The following is a 19092-nucleotide window of genomic DNA, read 5'->3' as shown; positions in this document are numbered from 1 at the left end:
GTTGGTACCCTTAGGAAGAAAAGGCTGTTCAGACACTATTAGATTTTCCGAATGGGATCTGCTCACTGCTGCAGTTCTTCTGGATTGGTTTCATTATGAAATGGCTTTATTTCAGTTAAACACCTATATGCAGAATGAACTAACTCCTCAGCCAATTAGCTTTTTTTCTGAAGTTTCTGCAATGATTTTTTCTGCTGATTATTTGCAATATATATGCAATATATGCAATGCTCTGAACACCAGGCAGGAATATAAGAGACTTCTGTATTGGAACAGTTATCCAAATGCAGCCCTGTCCAGCCTAAACTTGAATTAATGGAGCATCCACCACCATACCAGTAAAGTATCAGCACTTAAACCTTGGCAAAAGATTACAAAACAGTAAAACAAGATAAAGAAAGCCAACCTCAGACCCTTCCCATCCAGAATTGTTCCTGACATTGACCAAGGAGCTCTAAGGTACTTGCAGCAACTGGAGAGCACAAATAGAAGTTCAGGCCTCACCTCCCTGCATACTGCTAGTCTGCATCTGATCCTACAGATTGCCTGAATTCTCAGCCTTGGCCAGACTTGTTCCGCATGTTTCCCAGGGCATCAGCTATGGCCCTTATCTCCCATCTGTATTTGAATTTCACTTGCTGGTTCCGCCCTGTAATAAGAAGGCAGCCTCAGTGAATCAGACTGTTGTTATATGGGGCCATCTGTTCTAACATCTTCCACTGAATACCTTTTGGAGATAGATTTGGAGACATACAAATGTAAAGGAACTCCCTTGTCCTCCCAGCTGGCCCTGCAGTTCTAGTGCCTTTTTAGGATGGGTATTTCTTTTGCTTTACTAAATCACACGTTGTAAGATGCTTTTATTGTACATACACTGTAGGTTACTGAGCTTTATATCTCTCCACTAAGAGAGACTAAGAGCTATAAGCACTACTGCTGCAGATGGAGTTGGCCAATCTTTGTTCACTCCCACACCAACCCACACTTGTGTTGCAGAGGTTCACTGGTGATTTTTATTTATTGACCAGTGGGGTGGTAGAAAGCAGCTGAAGGGGTTTTCATAACTCTAGTCACTACCTGGGAGCAGGATACTGAGCAGAAAAGCCAATGGAAAAAGGAAAATCTGCATTATTTTTTCTTAACAGAGCATGTGAATTAAGTTTCATATGCTGATAACCTAATGCCTGTGTGGTGGGGGATGCTGTGGAAGTTTGGAAAAGCCCATAGTAGTTAAGGACAAAAAAACAACTCTCAGACTGCAGCCATGCTGAGCATCCATTCAGATGAGGAACATACAGTATTTTTTCCACCATTTAAAAGAAAATGTTCTTATTTTTCAGAAATACAGTAGTCTTTGGAGAAATTCACAGCTGCAGTACTTTGGCTGCAAAGTTGTTATTTAAGTGTTCATTAGCAGACGTGTCACAGGGAACAACTTTCAACTAATTGTATATTTCAACTTTAAACTAATTGTATATTTTGAAAATGGTGCAGTGATTCCCAAGGCGAGCACATAATAGTGGATATAAACACATGCTGCTTCCATCCTCCCACTGCTTCTCTGGGCTTTGGGTGGTGTCAGAACAGAAAGAGCTTTGTAACTGCTTCAAATGGATCAGATGTGGGATTTCTTATCTGGGAAAGTCTGCACGGATTGGTGCCACTGCAGATATCTCTGGCATGAATGATGTATGAAATTCAAGCAGACTGCTCAGTACAGTACAAAAAAGGTTAAATGGTCGTGAGGATGCTATTCAGAGAGCATATAGGGGCACTTGAGCAGCAGGGTAGTCTCAAAGCCACAGAGCGCACCTGTCTCTAACTGGGGCAATACAGTTTGTGCTTGTTTTCAGGCACATCATCTAGGGGTGACCAGGCACACAATTTGTTGATTGCCACTTCTGCACTGAAGATAATGACGTGCAACCTAGAGCCCCACTGTCTTGCACAGCTATGTCCCATTGTGCTGGCGTTGTTCTCAGCTGTGAGTCATATCTGAGTGCCCAATTTCATAGCGTTCAGTCTCTCGTCAGGATGCTGCAAGGCTACACAAATGTTTTCTTCAAGAAGCAGAAAGGTAAATCCTGTTGCAGCATAATTCTTGCTACTCAAGAAGAAAACAGAGAGAGAAAGAAAAAGATAAAGAAAATAAAAAATGAAAAAGAAAAAGAAAAAGAAAAAGAAAGAGAAAAAAAGAAAGAAAAATGAAAAGGAAAAGAAAAAGGAAAAGGAAGAAAGAAAAAGAATAAGAAAAAGAAAAAAAGAAAAAGAAAAGGAGAGAAAAAGGAAGAAGAAGAGAAAAGGAAAAGCTAAAAGAAAGACAAAAATGTCTTCTGTCAGTGACTTTGTCTTTGCTGTTCTTCTGAAGGACGGGTTTGCTCTAAGTGGGAATCAATGCATCTTCATTGCCTCTGAAGACTCAGATGTGTCTGCCCATGATTCCCATCTTCTGCTGTTTGTGCTCAGTGGCTCTCACACCTCTGACTATTATTTGCCATCTCAGGCTACTTTTAAGTTCTGTATGAATAGGTCTATCTAAGTCTTTCTTTCATTAGAGACCTGGAAATGAGGCAGGAAGCAGCCTCCTAGTGAGTCCATTTCCATACATATGGGTTGGACAGGTTTTTATTTATGGGAGGCAGTCTGCAAGAGTTTGAATTAATTCTCCCAGAAAGCTTCCAATTTGTCTATGTTTAATAGAGAAGGCATGTCATATTGAATGAAGACCTGTTCTAAAAAATAATTTCCACCCCATCTAACATTGATTACAGTGAACAAGCAGAATAAATTGGGAAAGCTGAGAAGAGGGATGGAAAGTATAGAATCACAGAATCATAGAAACACCAAAGTTGGAAAAGAACCCCAAGATCATCCAGTCCAACCATCCACCCATCTCCGATATTTTCCACTAAACCGTGCTCCTCAGTACAACATCTCAGCATTGCTAGAACACCTCCAGGGACAGTGATTCCACCACTCCCCTTTTCCAGTGCCTCACCACTCTTTCTGAGAAGAATCTTTTCCTAATAACCAATATGAATCTTCTCTGACACAACTTGAGGCCATTCCCTCTAGTCCTATTGCTAGTTACATGGGAGAAGAGGCCCTTCTAAGCCATTAGAAAGCTCTGTCTCATAGCTCAGGTGGAGGATTCTGATGCTGAACTCTGCTCCCTCCTGTGTTCTTGGGGCTTTCTTGCAGGTGACATTTGATTTTATCTTCTACACTGTAAGAAATGAATGGGTCAGTGTTAGAAGAAGGGAAAACTACATCCCTTCAGCTGTACAAGGAGTGATTGAGTATCTTCCAGGTTTCTGAGCCTCTCTCAACTACATTTTCCCCTCTTGTTGGCACTAAGAGTAAATTACAGTGACTTTTCCCTGCTTTTTCTTGTTCTCAGTGCAACTTTCTGCTGAACTGTGGCTGTCTTTGTGCACGTGCTCAGAAAACACAGGATATCCAACTCCCCAACAATGCAGCCATTCTCCCTGTGCCCAGAAGCAGCCCATTTGTATGCGGAGATTAGAGAATGTCTGTCCTTCAAAAATCTATGTCCCAACATCACATTTCTCCATTTTCCCAAAAGTTAGCGTGCAAAAAGTAAATTTCCATACATCAAGTATGTTCAGTATGTTCCCTGAAATTACCCAGAAATCCCATCTCCGTCTCCTATGGCCATTTCAGGCAGCAGCTTGCTAGGGATGGCCTCTCCTACCTGGACAAACTTTTGGCCTTTAAACTATCTTGCAGGTATGAGTATGACTGTACAGAACTAATGTGTTCTTAAATATGGAGGATTTAAATAAGGATGTTAAATATGGAGTTATTAAATAAGGATGGAGCATGGGGACATTGGGCACAAGACACCGTCCTGGCTGCATGCTCTTCAGATCTTCAAAGTAGATATAAGTCTTCCCTGAAGAGAACATGAGAGGTTATGGAGGCTGTGTTTTTAATATATGTGCTGGATATTCAAGAGTGGAAAGTGTGCTGCATTTACCCTCCATTTCTGCTAAGGTAAGCTATTTAAAGGCTTTTTAAAACTCTCTTTACTTGTTTGTTCAAAAACTGAATTAAGGAAGCTTAGAAGACTTATGCCAAATATGAGAAATTAAATTCTGTAACTTTATTCTACCCCAAAACCAATGGCTTTTTAGCAATGGCTTTTTATGGCATAAAATTTCTCTTCCTGATAACTTCTCCATGTTCCCCTTTTTCCATACAATGTTGCCTCAGGAGATAACTGCCTCAGCACCCTTCTCTGTGTTCCATTAACATCTTTCTACTTGATAGGTACCAACCACCTTTCCTTCAGAGATGGCCTGATACACAGCTAATCAAACTGACAGCTTTTCTCTTCCATTACCTGTCTTGGAAGCTTCCTGCTTCTATTGCAGAGCTGAAGAAGCTCATGTTTGCCTATAAGCTTTCTGAAATTTTTCTTTTGAGCTCACTGGTCTGAAAACCAGATGATGTCTTTACTTACATACCTTGTCTTGAATTAGTAAGTTTTATAGTATTTATTTTCTAGAGAAATGTTTGCGTAGGCATTTGTTTTAGGATGACAGAATGACAGAGTTCAGTGCTGCAGTCTGCCAACAGTACATGCAGTGACACATCTGCATTATCAACATCCTTATTAGTCTGGGTTGATTTAGAGGACCCTGCAGACTGGTAACTACACTGGAATATTCTAAGGGACTTGCTCAAAAAACAACAACAACAACAAAACCTGCATATAACCTGTTGGTCTTGGCAAGCCAATATATAAACATTCAGAAAGATGGTGAGATAGACTTCTGGCATGAGGCTGCACCACTGCAGTCAACAACAAGAGGTGATCAGTGAAAGTACAGCACAGATTATGGTTAAATGTCAGATCATAGAATCACGGAATGGCTTGGGTTGGAAGCAACCTTAAAGCCCATCCAGTTCCAACCCCATACTGTGGGCAAGGTTGCCAACCACCAAATCAGGCAGATCAGGTAGATTTTGTAAAAAGCATCAAACGATGTGCTAGAATCTTCTCTACCCTGTTCATTTGGTCACATTCTTAATTTCTGGGTGATGGGTTGATGATTGGACTAGATGAACTTAGCGGCCTTTCCCAACCTTTATAATTCTATGATTAGCAGCACTTCAGAAACTCTGCTCTGATAGCACATCTCAGCAGAAGAGCTCTGCAAGGCATGAGCAGGATACGTGCTAGCTGCTTGCAGCTCAGCAGATGCCTGGCAACTGCACACAGGGTGCTCAGAGCCATGCTCCACGTGCCTACCTTTCAGAGAGGTGTGCAGCAGCAAGCAGAACCAACTCACAAGGATTCCTAAGACCCTGGGATGAAAAGCATTTTGCTGAGTTATGAAGGAGATCACAGCCATGCATATTCATAAGAGTCTAGTTAAAGCTCTGAGTTAATATAATTATAAGCAAGGCAGTCAAAGAGCTCTCATGTACAAAGATCTCTAATGTACAAAGTACTCACAGACTGCCCCAGGTTAAAATAGCATTTTTTCACTGACAAATTTGCCTTGCCTCCTCAGAAGCACTGTATGTTGTTGTTGTTGTTTGTTGGTTTGTTTGTTGTTGTTGTTTTCCTGTGATACAGATCATGATTTATTTAAGTCACTTCCAGGGGAAGCTGGGTCTCTCTTGGATTTGTCTCAACCATAGCATGTAATCCCACAGAGATAAGATATGAACAGGTCATGTGGGAGTGGACTCAGATGTTGATCCTGATCAACACCAAGGGATCTCAGCAGCATCAGCATCCTCCATCATGTGTCCCATAGGACATCTAGGTCCAGCAGTAAATGAAATTCTTCATCACTCCAGGTGCAGGTGCAACCTACACCTTTGGCTGCAATAGAAAGAACCCCTCAGGTCACCAAACTCTTGCTGGGAAATAATTTGCCTGGTGTGATTTCCACCCTCAGATTCGATTTGTTTGGGGAAAAGTGATGATCTTGGAAATAAGCCATAAGTTTTGAGATGTGATTGAGGATCTGCAGGGCTCCACAGTCAGTGGAGTTGTAGGGACCTATAATGAAATTTGGATCACAAACCTATGAGGGCTGCTCCAAAATTGTGTCCCTGTTCTTACGATATAGGCCCATGATGTCAGAGTCTGATGTTGATGGTATGGCAGTAGAGATTGAACTTTCCCACCAGAGTCCCATTGCATCTTGTTGCCATGTGACAGGTGGCAGCAGAGGGGCAATCTGACAAAATGGCATCTGACATGGAAATGTGTATGAAACAGAGGTGTGTCACTGAACTCCTCCATGGAAAAAAAAAAAAAAGCACCCATTGGCATTTATTGACACTTGCTGCACATTTATGGGCACCAAACAGCAGATGTGAGATGAGTGATGTGGCAGATGGTGCATTTCAGCAGTGACAACTGCAGGTCATCTCTGCTACTGCAGACCATTATAAGTGCATCATGCAGGTGCTTGTTCATCCCTGGTGAAAATGCACAGCTGATGGTGGTGACTATGTTGAAAAATACTGTTCTGAAACTGAAAATTTGCTCTATCACATAGTGCTATTCTGCTCTTTGTATTTGTTGTAGTTTCCATGGAAATAAATAAGGGGCATTATCTTCTGAGTGACCCATCTAGATATTTGCAGACTTGATATTTGCAGACTTGATGAGACATGATTTTTTTCTAGCTGTCTGTTTAGTCTTTGTTCTTAAAAACCCAAAAGGTCCTAATCAAAACCCGTGGAGTCAAAAACAAAGTTGAACATTTTCATCTCTTCTCTCCCCAACACAGATGCTGCAGAAATAAAACTACAACTGTGACAAAGCATCCCAGCTTCACTTTTCAGAGTGGAAACTCTTCAGGCATGTGCAACGCTCAAACAATGGGAGGAACAAACAAATTCCTATTCCTTAAGCAGGTATATTGTCCTCAGTATGCAAGGTCAGTCCTGGCAGGCAGTGAGCATCTACAAATGGAAGCCAAATTCTGACATAACCTTTTGAAGAGCCATTTTGGGAAGATGTCTTAACGTTGCATTGACATGCCTGCAATGCCTGGTGAGAAATGGCTAATGCAGGCTGGGGACAAACATGGAAACTGGAGATGCTTTCCTTCCCCTTTGCCAGCCCACCTTCCCTCTGGTAGAAGGAGCAGCTGCCACCACCAGAGCAGAGGCAAGACACTACTGGGGCATCTTCCTAAACCAATAGGTTAAGCACAGCCCTTTCAAGAAGTTGCAATATGGAGAAGTTCTGTGCTCTAATGAGCAGTTAAATGTGGAAGGGTAGGATGCTGGAATTAGCTCATTAATTAGATGTCAGTATAATCACAGAGGGCTTAGCCAGGACTAGCTGAGCAGCAGGAGAGAGGGGAGCAGCCTGAGATCTTTACAAGTTGCTCTTAATGAAGGCAGCCTCTGTTATCTCTGAGCCACAGCAGAGAGGCATCCAGGAAGCGCATGCATGCTCTCCACTAATTAATGTAGCTCTAATAGGCCTCCATGTCTGCTTACAGCAGTCCTCAAAAAAAGACACAGGCTGGAAGATTATTATAATCATCTTTTCTCAGGCAGAAAGATATGGAAAGTTGCTATCTGTTTTCTTTTGAGATGGGAACTTAATTAGAAAATGGAAGGGAGTGTGTTTGTCCTGAACCAAATGTCTGGGAGTCTGGAGCTTGGTCTTGAGTTGAACTTTTCCCCAGTCAAAAATACCAGATACAAAAAGTATCAATTTGTCTGCAAGGAAACAGCACCCTGCACTTCGGAGCTGAAGGCAAACCAGACTACTCAGCCAAACTCATAAATATCCCTTTTGGAGCTCATAGCAACACACAGCACAGCGAGGAGCTTCTCCAGGCAATTACTATAACTAACGTATGGAGGAAACAAATTCTTCTATCATCTTATCAGGGCACTTGTTTCTTGCAAATGTAAGTCATTTTAATGTACTCATTAGTCAGTACAGAAGCTAATCTGCCTGGTGCAGTGTCCTAAGCTGGCTGGGGGCAAAGCAGAATATTGTGCTATACGCAGAGCAGGGCAAACCCTCTGCAAGCTCCCACTGATCCCATTGATTTCATGACCCAGATAAGTAACCTTTTGAACAAACTCTCACTGGCACCTCAGAAGCAGCAGCAACTGCAATATTGAAAAGATATTTTTTGACTTTATGGAAAAAAACAGTGACACAAACCTTGCACTGGGACTGAGATTGTGTTTATAACATTCCATGCAGTCTCTTTTCTTAACATGTAATGTTTCAAGAAGTGTGGAGATGTGGCACTGAAAGTCATGCCTTTGTGGATGTGGTGGTGAGGGGTTGACTTTTGGACTAGATGATCCTAGAGATCTTTTCCAGCCTTAATGATTCTGTGAACCTATGATAACTTACATGGATGGAAGAGTATGAAAGACCTATAGGGTACCCTTAGTTGTGGAATAATATTTGAAAGTGTGGATAATGCCCTCCTAATTCACATATGTCCATACCATGTCCTGAGAGACTGTGACCACATTTTTCCTTAGTGAGAACTGGTTGGATGTGGAGGAGACCTTGCACTTGCTGTACAGTACCAGGACTGGTCTAAGACAGTGTGATATGGAGAGTGAAAAATGGAGAGAAACCTCCAGGGAGTAGGAGTAATGGTAGGGCGATGCCCATGTATTGAGTCTCTGGAGCTGTGGTTATGTGAACATCAGTCATAGTGTCTTTTAATATTTTTTCAGTAGGAGAGAAATTTGTCTTTAAAATGTCTCTTAAATTTGTCCAGAATTTCAACTTTCAGGAACATTCAAGGAAAAAAAAGTAAAATCCTAAAAGTAAACAGAAAACACCCACCTCACCAAAAGCCAGGAGGTCTCAAGATCTCAGGCTACTTCATACTGAATTTAAAAAACATGAAGAATTACCTCTGCCAAGATGCATGAGAGCTTTTGAATTTGTTGTCTCAGAATAATGATAACTGCATGATAAAGGTGTATATAGTCTGTTTTTGAGCTTAGCTTTTCCCCCTTGCTTTGCTTTGCAGGAGAAATTGCTTTGCCAAAGATGAATCCTATATCCATTATGCATTAATGCTATCTGGGTATAAATGGCTGCTTTTTATATGGTAATCCCACCAAGAGCGAGTAAGCTGTTTATAGTTAGGTGTCTCTACATGGAAAGTTGTATAGATTTAACCAGTTCTTGATCCTTTTTGTGGTCTGCCTGAAAACCTGACTCTGTGTACATGGATTGATGTTTGGACTAGATGATCTTAGTGGTCCTTTACAATCTTAATGATTCTCAATTCTATGAAAGGCAAAGGGGGAGAGTCAATGGCAGAGCCAGGAAATGGTGTAATATCTTTCTATTTGTGGTGGTTTTCTGCACAGAGACTTCAAAGTCCAGAAACTCACCTGAGACATGGTTATGCCCTTGTGCTGGAAAGGACTGCTCTGACTCTGGCAAAACCTGATTTATCCTGAAAGCCTTAGTCCCCACGAAACATTCCAGATATATGGGATAATTGATAGAGTGATTTGTTTTCAATTGGTGTCAAATCCCCTAAACTGAGGGGCTGAACCACCTGTTTCTAGCATTTTGGAGCATTTTGAAGATGCCAGCTGCTACACTCAGCCATGGGCGTGCAACCCAGATGCTCTTACAGCTGGAAATCAGAAAAGGCTGTGGAAGACCCACTGTGGTAGCAATGCTGTTGACCGATACACTGGTGAAAGCTGTGGCTCAAAGAAAGCAGCTACAGCACCAGCAGAAAAAAAAAAGAAAAAAAAAAGTTTTTTTTTTCTGAGGGTTTTTTGATGGAAAATGTTATTTTGAGTTGGGAATAGCTGGTAATGGTGCTGGTAATGGTCCTATCCTTAACTTTCAGCAACTTCGGCAATCATTTAACACTATTTTATTTTCCAGACAAGGACACGTAAACAGGTGGTGTTCTGCAGCTAGGCTTGGGTAGCTTTTGCTTACGCAGGTAAAAGTTGGTCTGTATTGCAGTCTTCCCTAGTAAGAGCCAGAAAGAGCAAGTTTATTCTTTGGGAGTTGCTCTGCTGTGGACTGTAAGACTTAAGAATTTTTTTATTCTAATTAACTCTATGAGAATGCAAAATTACCAGAAGTTGTCAATACCCAAAGAGCCACCTTTCACCATGACCTACCTGCCATCATGTAGCCAGATCAGTGCTAGCAGCTCTTTTCTGCTCATACAGATGGAAATCAGACAAGGCTGTGGAAGACCCACTGTGGTAGCAATGCTGTTCACTCTCTGCTTTCACTGGCCAAGCTCAGTACTTCTGCTGCTTCTGAGGCATTTCATCTGCTTACTTGCCTGTAGTATTCCCATGCCGCCATATATTCCCTAATCAAGGCAATGGAGATGACGGAAGTTTGAATTCACAGATATTTTCTTTGAAGCCTCGCCGTTTGGTAAGTTGTTGAAGTTTCTTTTTCAGTATCTTTCCCTCTAGGGGAGGCCCTGATGGCAAATATCTGTTAGTGATTTTCTGTCACTTTCCTCTTGTTCCACTGAAGTGAGTGGTTCTACATCTCTACTCTGCAATGGCAGCAGTGCTTCTTTCTGACTTAGGCAATAATGGTATTTACAAAGATTTCATTTTAATGTACTTATGAATATGACTGGATTCCTCTTTCACATTATATCTTGATTAGGTTCTGCTTTGTTTTTCTCCTAAAAGCAGACTTTCCATTTATTTTCCTTGGATGTTTTTAAGCTGTATCACCAGAACAAGTGATCCATCCAGAGGTCTATTTTCCTCTCACTGTTTCTGCCATTGTGCTGTTGGACACTTGATGGTACCATTTGTAAATTTGTACAATTTTTTTTTAATGTAAAGTTTTAGTTACTTGTAGACTGAGTCTAGAGCCAAATGAGATGACCAACAGAAAGCTTGCTCCACAAAAACTTTGTCACAAGACTCTCTTCCTACTCTGCTCCTGAAATGTCAGCAAGTGGTGAGTTTGTGTCTAAAAATCATCCCCAAGGTACTTGAAATTGGGTACTCAAAAATTATTAGATCTCAAAATTGAATCTGTCTTCAGCAGTACAGGCATTGGTGTCTCCATTTTTCAGGTTTGCCCACCAGAAAAACAGCATCTACTCCTACCTGAATAGATTTGTGGAAGCAAAAAGCAGTGTTTATTGCTGCAAGACAAGTGTCTCTAAGCAAGACATGCCTTTTTAGATCAGCAGTGGTAGGCTATTATTTCCAAATATTTTTAGGATTCATTCTTATATTCTCAGTTCTTATATTTACCAATGGAAGCATTCGGCTATTTAATGAGCTATTTCTGATCAGCAACCAGTTGATAAAGCTCCAAGTTGTGCCAGCTGGTCTCAAAATTAAGCCAGTGTAATCGCAGACCAGTGCTGAGATAACTGCTCAGAACAAGGAGCTCTTATTATATGAGACCAATAGGAGACCTTGGTAATAACAGTAATCCTCAGTATAAACCCCACTGTCCGTTAACCACAAAGCCATGCCACCATAGCTCACATAAGATACAGAACTATAACATCTGGCTTCTATATGAGTGGTTCAATATAGAGCAGTGCTGTGTTTTGTCTCTTTAATGCTCACTGACAGCCCAAATTCTCCAGCTACTTTGCAGTCATCTGGAAGGTAATGAAAAAATATTTAATTTCTCCTTGCCTGGTGAGATAACATTATCTAGCTCAGCCTACATGCACTGAGTGTTCTTATAGGACTGAGCCTGAGCAGTTTAAGACCTATGGAGGAGTTAACTTCCTGGCTTTTTGAATGAGTGATGCCATATTTAGCCCAGAGTGCAGGGCTCTCTGGATGAGTATTCAGCAGTGCAAGGGGTCAGGAGCAGCTGTGCTGCAGAGGATTGAAGACCCCAGAGGCAGCAGGGGTGAAAGAGATGGCTAATTGCTAGGGGATGCAAGGAAAGAAGGGGGACAGGTTATTTACAAGGTCACTGCTCATCCAGACTCTGACCAGAATTTACAGGGAGATGTCATTTCAGGCATCTCATAACAAGCGCTGCCACTGTGCTTGGTGCTGGGCCCAGCACTGGGGCCTGGCTCTGGAGCCATGCAGCAGGAGTACTGTGTTCAGTTTTGGGCCCCTCATTTCAAGAAAGACATCGAGGCCCTGGAGTGTGTCCAGAGAAGGGCAATGAAATGTTGCAGAGTCTGGAGCACAAATCTTATGGGGAGTGGCTGAGGGAACTGAGACCTTATTGCTCTCTACAACTCCCTGAAAAGAGGTTGTAGCAAGGTGGGGGTTGGCTGCTTTTCCCAAGTGACAGTGATAGGGTGAGAGATAGTGGCCTCAAGTTGAGCCAGGAGAGGTTCAGATTGGATATTAGGAAAAATTTATTTTCCAAAAGGGTGATGAGGTATCGGCACAGGCTGTCCCTGGAGGTGTTCAAAACCATTAAATGTAATTAGAGACATGGGTTGGTGGTATGATGGAGATGGGTTAATGGTTAGACTAGATGATCTTAGTGGTTTTTCCAACCTTAATGGTTCTATGACCCTCTGGCAAGGGCAGGGCTTCCCAGTCACAGTACAGTGCAGTAAGGACAAACAAGCAGAGTAAGAACACACGGACACAAAAGCTGCCATGCAGAATTGGGCCTGTTATCCTGGCACACTGGAAGAAAATCGGAATCACTGCCTTTATGACTGTCACAACATATTCCAGTTGTTGCAATTCATCTCTCATCTTCTGCATCAAAATAATTTTATTTTCTCTTATGGAAGCTTTTAAACCGTTATTCCAGAATTCATATTATTTTTATATGGTGGGAGAAATAAGATTTCCTTTTCTCTTTCATAGAAGATCAACTGCAAAATAGCTCAAAAGTGAAAAACTAAAGGTTCGAGAGGAACGTGTCACTGTAGAACTGGAGGCTGTACCAGATGAGGGCCCCGTGTAGGTGACTGTGATGAGATGATGGACTCAAGATATGCAGCACATTCCCACATCCTTTTCTTGCACTGCTGTGTTTATCTGGTGCAAATTCAACCATTTAACTGCTTCTTGAACTTTGGCAAGCTCAGTGCCATGACCAGTGTCTAATTGCAATGTCATTACTCTCCTACCTAAATAATTCAGTTATAGTCATGGTGTACTTAGAATATGAGATATAGAAGAATTACAAAGAGACACATCCTGCTGGCCAAGCTGGGAAGCTTTCAGCCTGCATTTCCATCTGCCTGTATCATCAGGGGAAGGAAAGAGGAAGAGACACTTTCACAGCAATTTTGATACTTTAAAATTTGCTAAAGGTGAAGTCTTTTCAAGGTGCTCACACTTTGTACAAGTGGAGTATGATGAATGGCATTTTCTCAGCAGTTGTCTGCACACTAATCACAAGTGAGGCTGGAGGAAGTCTTCATGCCTACTTCACATTCTCCCATGCTGAGGCCAGGTGGGACCATTAAGTTATCAGGCATGACAGCTCATGCATCACAGCTGCAGTATCTTTATTTCTAAGTAGGGTGAAGATTTTCATATTGACTATCCTGTAAGTTTTACTCCTTGTTTTCTCTAATCCTTCATGACTTGTTCCACTCTTCAGCCTTTCCCTTTTTCATTTCCCATTCCCTCTGTTCCAACATCAGGACTCTTCTTCCCCCTCCATCACAAGGATTATTTGCTACTGCAGTGCCTGCATTAAAGCCTACATCTTCTGATCCCTCCCCTCCAGCAGTCTTGAGCACTTTCAGACTGCAGATGAAAGAAGTTCTTTCCATCTCTTCTTCTGCCTCCTCTCATCACTGCCACTTACTGCGTTTATAACTGTGGGACGTGTTTGTAGAGCACAGAGCTCCTTTTAAGAGATGCAGGTTGAATTCTGCTTAGAACACCAAAGGAGCCAATTGAACTTCTGATTTTTTTATAAACCTTTTAGCTCAAAATAGTCATACCTTTATAAAATCATTGAAAACAACTCCAAATAATTAATTGCAAAACTGTGCAACAACAGAACTGTACATTTATTTGAGCACAGATTTTTCTCTCAATATTTAATCATTTTTTTCTGTAATAAAATGATTGACAAATCAGCTTCTGCATAACATTAAAGAATTCACTTCTAAACTCATTTTTAGGTGCAGAATGAAGTTTTCACTGCCACTGAAGCTACAGCAGGATGTTAATGATGATGTACAGTAAGGCTGAACAAGCAGCCAAAGAAGTAAGATGTGAAAATATTCTAAGATAGTTCCAGTTCCTCAGGGGAGCAGTTATGCATTCTGTTTAAAAGGAGTGAGATGTATTTCAGGTTCACTAACTCTGCCTGATTTTTATTTTTAACTGAAGTGTTTGTATACAATTGGTTACCATGAGAGCTGTAATCCTATGTTCCTCCTACAACTAGCCTACGACTGATTGCACCTGGCAACGTGTAGATGAAGAGCACCAGGAAGACGACGAGAATAAGCAGAATTATGCCGATGATGATGTACTTCTTGTAATTTCTCCAGATCAGGTGGTACAAACACTTGAAAGGATTGACAAACCAAGAGAAGGATGTGTCTGGTCGGCTAAGGAAAAAGAAAGAAAAAAAGAAACAAAAGCTTTTGTAAAGGCAGATACAGTTATTTTCAAAGCTACCTCATTACAAAACATGTATTTCACTCTAAAAAAAAAGACCTTTAGCTCCTGGGAGTCCACTAAAGGGTTTAGAGAGAATTGCTATGATTTTCACACACTCTTGGGTCATCCATCTGTCCCAAGTTCAAGTTCTACACTGCTAAGAATGAAATTCCAGTTCACATTTTCTAACTTCTCCAATTTAGGGCAAGATATTGGGTTCAGAATTAGAGAAAAGATTGTCCTGAAGAAAAATCCAAGCTTCTTAAACTTGAGTATGAAAGCTCTCTATTTGTTGCAAAGAATTTAGCATTGCAAAAGGAATGAGTCACTACAAAAAGTCTGTGTGGTGATAGTCACAGTGCCATAACAGGCAGTCAGCTCAAGTCTAGCATACTGCACCAAGTGACATGTTGTCAGGGTTTTAAAACAGGCTTCCTGAAAATAAGATGAGAGAAAACCCAAAATCTAGGTAGATTGTACATGGGGAAGACTAGCCACCTTATGGTGGGGCATATCTGCACTCTGCAATCCTGTGTTTCTTCCAAATGTTGTTCCATGTCATATTCTGCTCCATAACCACTTTCTTCAGCCGGCTGCATAGCCAGGGAAGCAGCGTTCACCTTAGGAAATATATTGCTGTAATCTACACTCTGGCACATCACATAACTTTGGAGGTCATTACACCTCTGACTTCAACAGCCTTACCCTTGCAATGAGCTGAGCTAACATCTAGCATGTGTAATGGGATGACCTGCAGAATGCACTATGTGCTGAGCAGCACCAACAATAGCAAAATTGGGTGCAAATTTTCTGTGTTATCAAATACCACTATAGTAGTGCAGATGGTAAAGCAGTAAGGAGAATAAGATTAAGACTAAGGGTAACAAAAATTAATGGACATATTTTACATCAGAAAGCTGCTTAAGAAATTTAAACAATAACTTAGTCATCAGGAGAATTCAGTATTCAGAATGTAAATCTGACAGAAACTCAGGAAATCTCAAAGGCCAACTGAATATGTTTTAATTGAAGACTGTTTTATAGTGAGAGTGGAAATGGCCAGGAAATAAATATGTAAAAAATAAGCCCTCTGGGTTAAAAGGAATTGCAAAAAAGTGTATGCAATAGAGTGCAATAGAGTCATTATTTCACATGTTCCAACTAGAGGGCTTTTCATAACCTTTAGGGGGGAAAAAAACCAGACTGGCTTGTTTAATTTGTTTTCTGTGCAACACAGGCAACAGAATTCGGTACCAGTTATAGCAGCATGTGTTGTAACAGAGAGCATTTACCCAAAAAGCATCCTCTGGAAGAGATGGAGAGATGGACAACCTTATAGTGGTTTTGCCAGTAGGAAATCACACCCACTACTAAGAACCATGCACCTTATTTCTCATTTGTTTTAGTCTCCAGACATTTAATCTTTGTCCACTCTTTCTGCCTCTGGGTAAAGAAAAATATTGGATGAAATGATTGATTAAAGGCTTTCCAAAGCTCATTCTCAATGAGTCTGTGATGCTTCTAATTTTCAAACTAAATTTATATCCTTCATGTGGCTATTGGCAATTACACCTTTATGCCATTTTCTCATTTTTAATGTTTCCTGATGTATATCAAACAAACAAAAAACAAACAATTTGCAATGATTTCCTTTACCAATCAATTTGCTATTGATTTTTAGAAGCTTTAATAGCAGGATATGTAACATCTACTTCCTTATTATTATAGAACAAAGGACTTGAGATGATAGAGCGTATTTTTTTCCTACGTGCAAAACCCTCAGCTGATTAAATATTTTTTTAATGTGGCAAAAAGTGTAAGATAAAATCTTTCAGATCATCTGCTTCTGTTAAACCACTTAAAATGCCCTCATTAGAAGCATTATGATAAAAAATAAGCATCTTCATTCTTTTGACTGTGAAGTATTAAAAAAAAATAATAGAGATGTATTCTTTGTTAGAGTGAAAAGATCCCAGTATGGCCTGATTTTAATGTTGTACATGTGATTAATTTATGCAAAAAGAGACAGGTGCAGGTAGGGGTCAGCTTTTAACTAATATTTAGCAATTTCAAATTTGTGCAGACTAGTCATTTCCTAACACTAAGGCTCTAAGACTCCTAATGGTCAGATAAACAACAACAACAAAAAAACCAGACATAACTATTAAATACAATTGTTTTACAGCACTTGAAATATTAATGGATTATATTTATCCTCTTCATATAATAAATATCCCTCTGACTTTAATTGATGGTCAGGTATCAGGTATGGACAGGTAGTAGCTGAAGAGGTTATCATACATCAGATCAGCTATGGAACAAGCCTGTCTGTGAACTCCAGCTGAGGACAAACAGGCAGCAATGTGATTGATTTTGGCTATCAGAGGAAGACAATTCAGTTCACCTGAAACGTGTTGCCAGCTCAGAGCGCCAGCAGCCAGCCTTGTCATGAGAGAGTGCAACAATGCACAAGTCAGCCAAATGGCCTGCTCAAGGTTATAGTAGGAAAGAGAAGAGCAAGGAGAGCTGCTCTTCCCCAGCCCTGCTGAATGCCCCTGCACAGCATTTTAATGAATCCGTTCCCACTCACTTGGGTTTTTCCAAGGGCTCCGGCTCTTTTCGTGCTTTGCCTACTGGATTCTTCTCAGCTTCTTCTGCTGTCACTAAGTGAAACTCAGCTTCCACTTTGCCCTGCATCAGGGAGATCATATGTAAGCATCCATTACTGGGTAATTATAATTAAATCTCAGCAGGAATTGGCTTGTGGAGAAATTATGGAACCAGATGAGGATGAAGGAGATTGATTAAAGAAAATAAGAGAAAGTCTTTGCATTTAAAGAAAAAACACAAAGGAAAAGCCAGGCACAAAATCCCTGATTTATGCTACAGGACCATGAGGGAGGAGAGGTAGGATGCTTTCTCCCAGACCCACACTTTTTTTGCTTTCTAAATTATAATGTAATTCATCTGAGAAGACTTGTTGCAAAATTTGTCATGGAATCATAGAACTGTTTGAGTTGGAAGGGACATTTAAAGGTCATCTAGTCCAACTCCCCTGCAATAAACAGGCACACTTACAGCTAGATCAGGGTGCTCAGAGTCCCATCCAGCCTTACCTCGAATGTCTTCAGAGATGGAGCATCCAACACCTCTGGACAATGTGTTCCTGTGCTGCACCACATGTCTTGTAAAAAACTTTTTCCTTATATCCAGTCTAAATCTCTCCTCTTTTAGTCTGAAGCCATTTTTCCTTGACTTATCACAACAGGTTCTGCTAGAGAGTCAGTCCCTTTCTCTCTTACATCCCACCTTTAGACATCGAAAGGTTTCGATCAGGTCTCCCCAGAGCCTCCTCTATTCACACCAGATATCACATGTCCCTGCAGAGCTAAATGGCTCTGCTGGAAAATGAGTGACTTGGGTGGACAAGACACAGTCCAGCAATGGGGAGAAATGTAGGCAGTTATAAGTGATTAAGCAGTAAGGTCTCACATCACAAAAATAAGATATCTAGAAATGAGATCTGTGTGCAAAAAATGTCATGCAGTCCTAGAGCTTTGCTCAGGTGATGGAAAGATTAGAAGATTCCAGCAGCTAGAATGAAAATCAGTTTTCTTTGTGTGTTGTCAGAAGGTGATACTTACAGTATGACAAAAGGATAGCTTTGCTCAGCACCAATTTACTGATGATTTCCACAATTCAGAAAAGCCATAAGGGAATATAGCTGATGTTCTACTGTTTGTGTCATTACGACAAACCATTAAAATTTGTTGAGTAATCCACACAATACTAGCACTGATAAAATACCATATCTGCTACACCTTGCAGTAGAAAGATGAGCAACCTGATTGAGCTGTAGATGTCCCTTCTCATTCAGGGCATTTGGATGAGAAGACCTTTAAAGGTGCCTTCCAACTCAAACAACTGTATGATTCAGCGATTCTATGAAGTATATAATTTGAGTTAGTTGTGTTCTTAGAATCAGCCATTACTTACGCTATGGAGTTTAGAGCTTCCTAACTATGAGTTAGATCTTTCACCCTTGTGCTCACAGAAACACCTGATTTTCTGCTCTACCCATCAAATGTGCTGGGAGATGAGCAGCGGAGGAAAGCAAAGTAAAAATACAGAGTGTTCTGGTTGCACTGGGATTATCTGAACCAAACCTCTGCGGAGAACACAGAAGCACATGAGATGTCATGCACTGACAGCGATGGTTGTTCTTCAGATGACATGTTCATAATTAGTATCTGTCTCTGTCAGGGTCTCAGCAGAGCATATCACCTTCAGAGAAGAGCTGTACATGGGCAGTGAGCTACCTACCGTGAGCTCCCCAGCCTTGATGAAAGGCCACCAGCCTCTCACACGCTTCTGCTGAAATATGGAGATCTTGTTTTCTTCACATGCTGCCACAACCATGCCTACATCACAGCTCTTGGCTGTCTTTGCTGCCCGAGGGAACCCATTCAGGTTCAGCTCAAGAGTGCCTGGAGGGAGAAGGGATGTAATAGCACTTGG

General features: G+C 41.0%; 1 protein-coding gene and 1 long non-coding RNA gene across 2 annotated transcripts in view; one reads left to right on the top strand and one right to left on the bottom strand.

The window, feature by feature from the left end:
• Window positions 1-13207, top strand: part of LOC149918716 (uncharacterized) — an 84861-nt gene extending 71654 nt beyond the window's left edge. The window contains exons 2-4 of the long non-coding RNA XR_016465318.1: window positions 3751-4017; window positions 6780-6906; window positions 12811-13207. This is a non-coding gene — a long non-coding RNA (uncharacterized LOC149918716). The remainder of the gene's footprint in view (window positions 1-3750; window positions 4018-6779; window positions 6907-12810) is intronic.
• Window positions 13208-13303: 96 nt separating this feature from the next.
• Window positions 13304-19092, bottom strand: part of FER1L6 (fer-1 like family member 6) — a 66795-nt gene continuing 61006 nt past the window's right edge. The window contains exons 40-42 of the mRNA XM_090138302.1: window positions 18898-19061; window positions 17165-17265; window positions 13304-14522 (exon numbers count right to left, since the gene is read on the bottom strand). Of these exons, the coding sequence (XP_089994428.1) occupies window positions 14336-14522; window positions 17165-17265; window positions 18898-19061 (452 nt within the window). The 3' untranslated portion in view covers window positions 13304-14335. The remainder of the gene's footprint in view (window positions 14523-17164; window positions 17266-18897; window positions 19062-19092) is intronic.

This window comes from Phasianus colchicus, chromosome 3, assembly GCF_987193195.1.
Source record: "Phasianus colchicus chromosome 3, bPhaCol1.hap1.1, whole genome shotgun sequence".
NCBI lineage: Eukaryota > Metazoa > Chordata > Aves > Galliformes > Phasianidae > Phasianus > Phasianus colchicus.
This window is presented reverse-complemented; position numbering and strand designations above follow the sequence as displayed.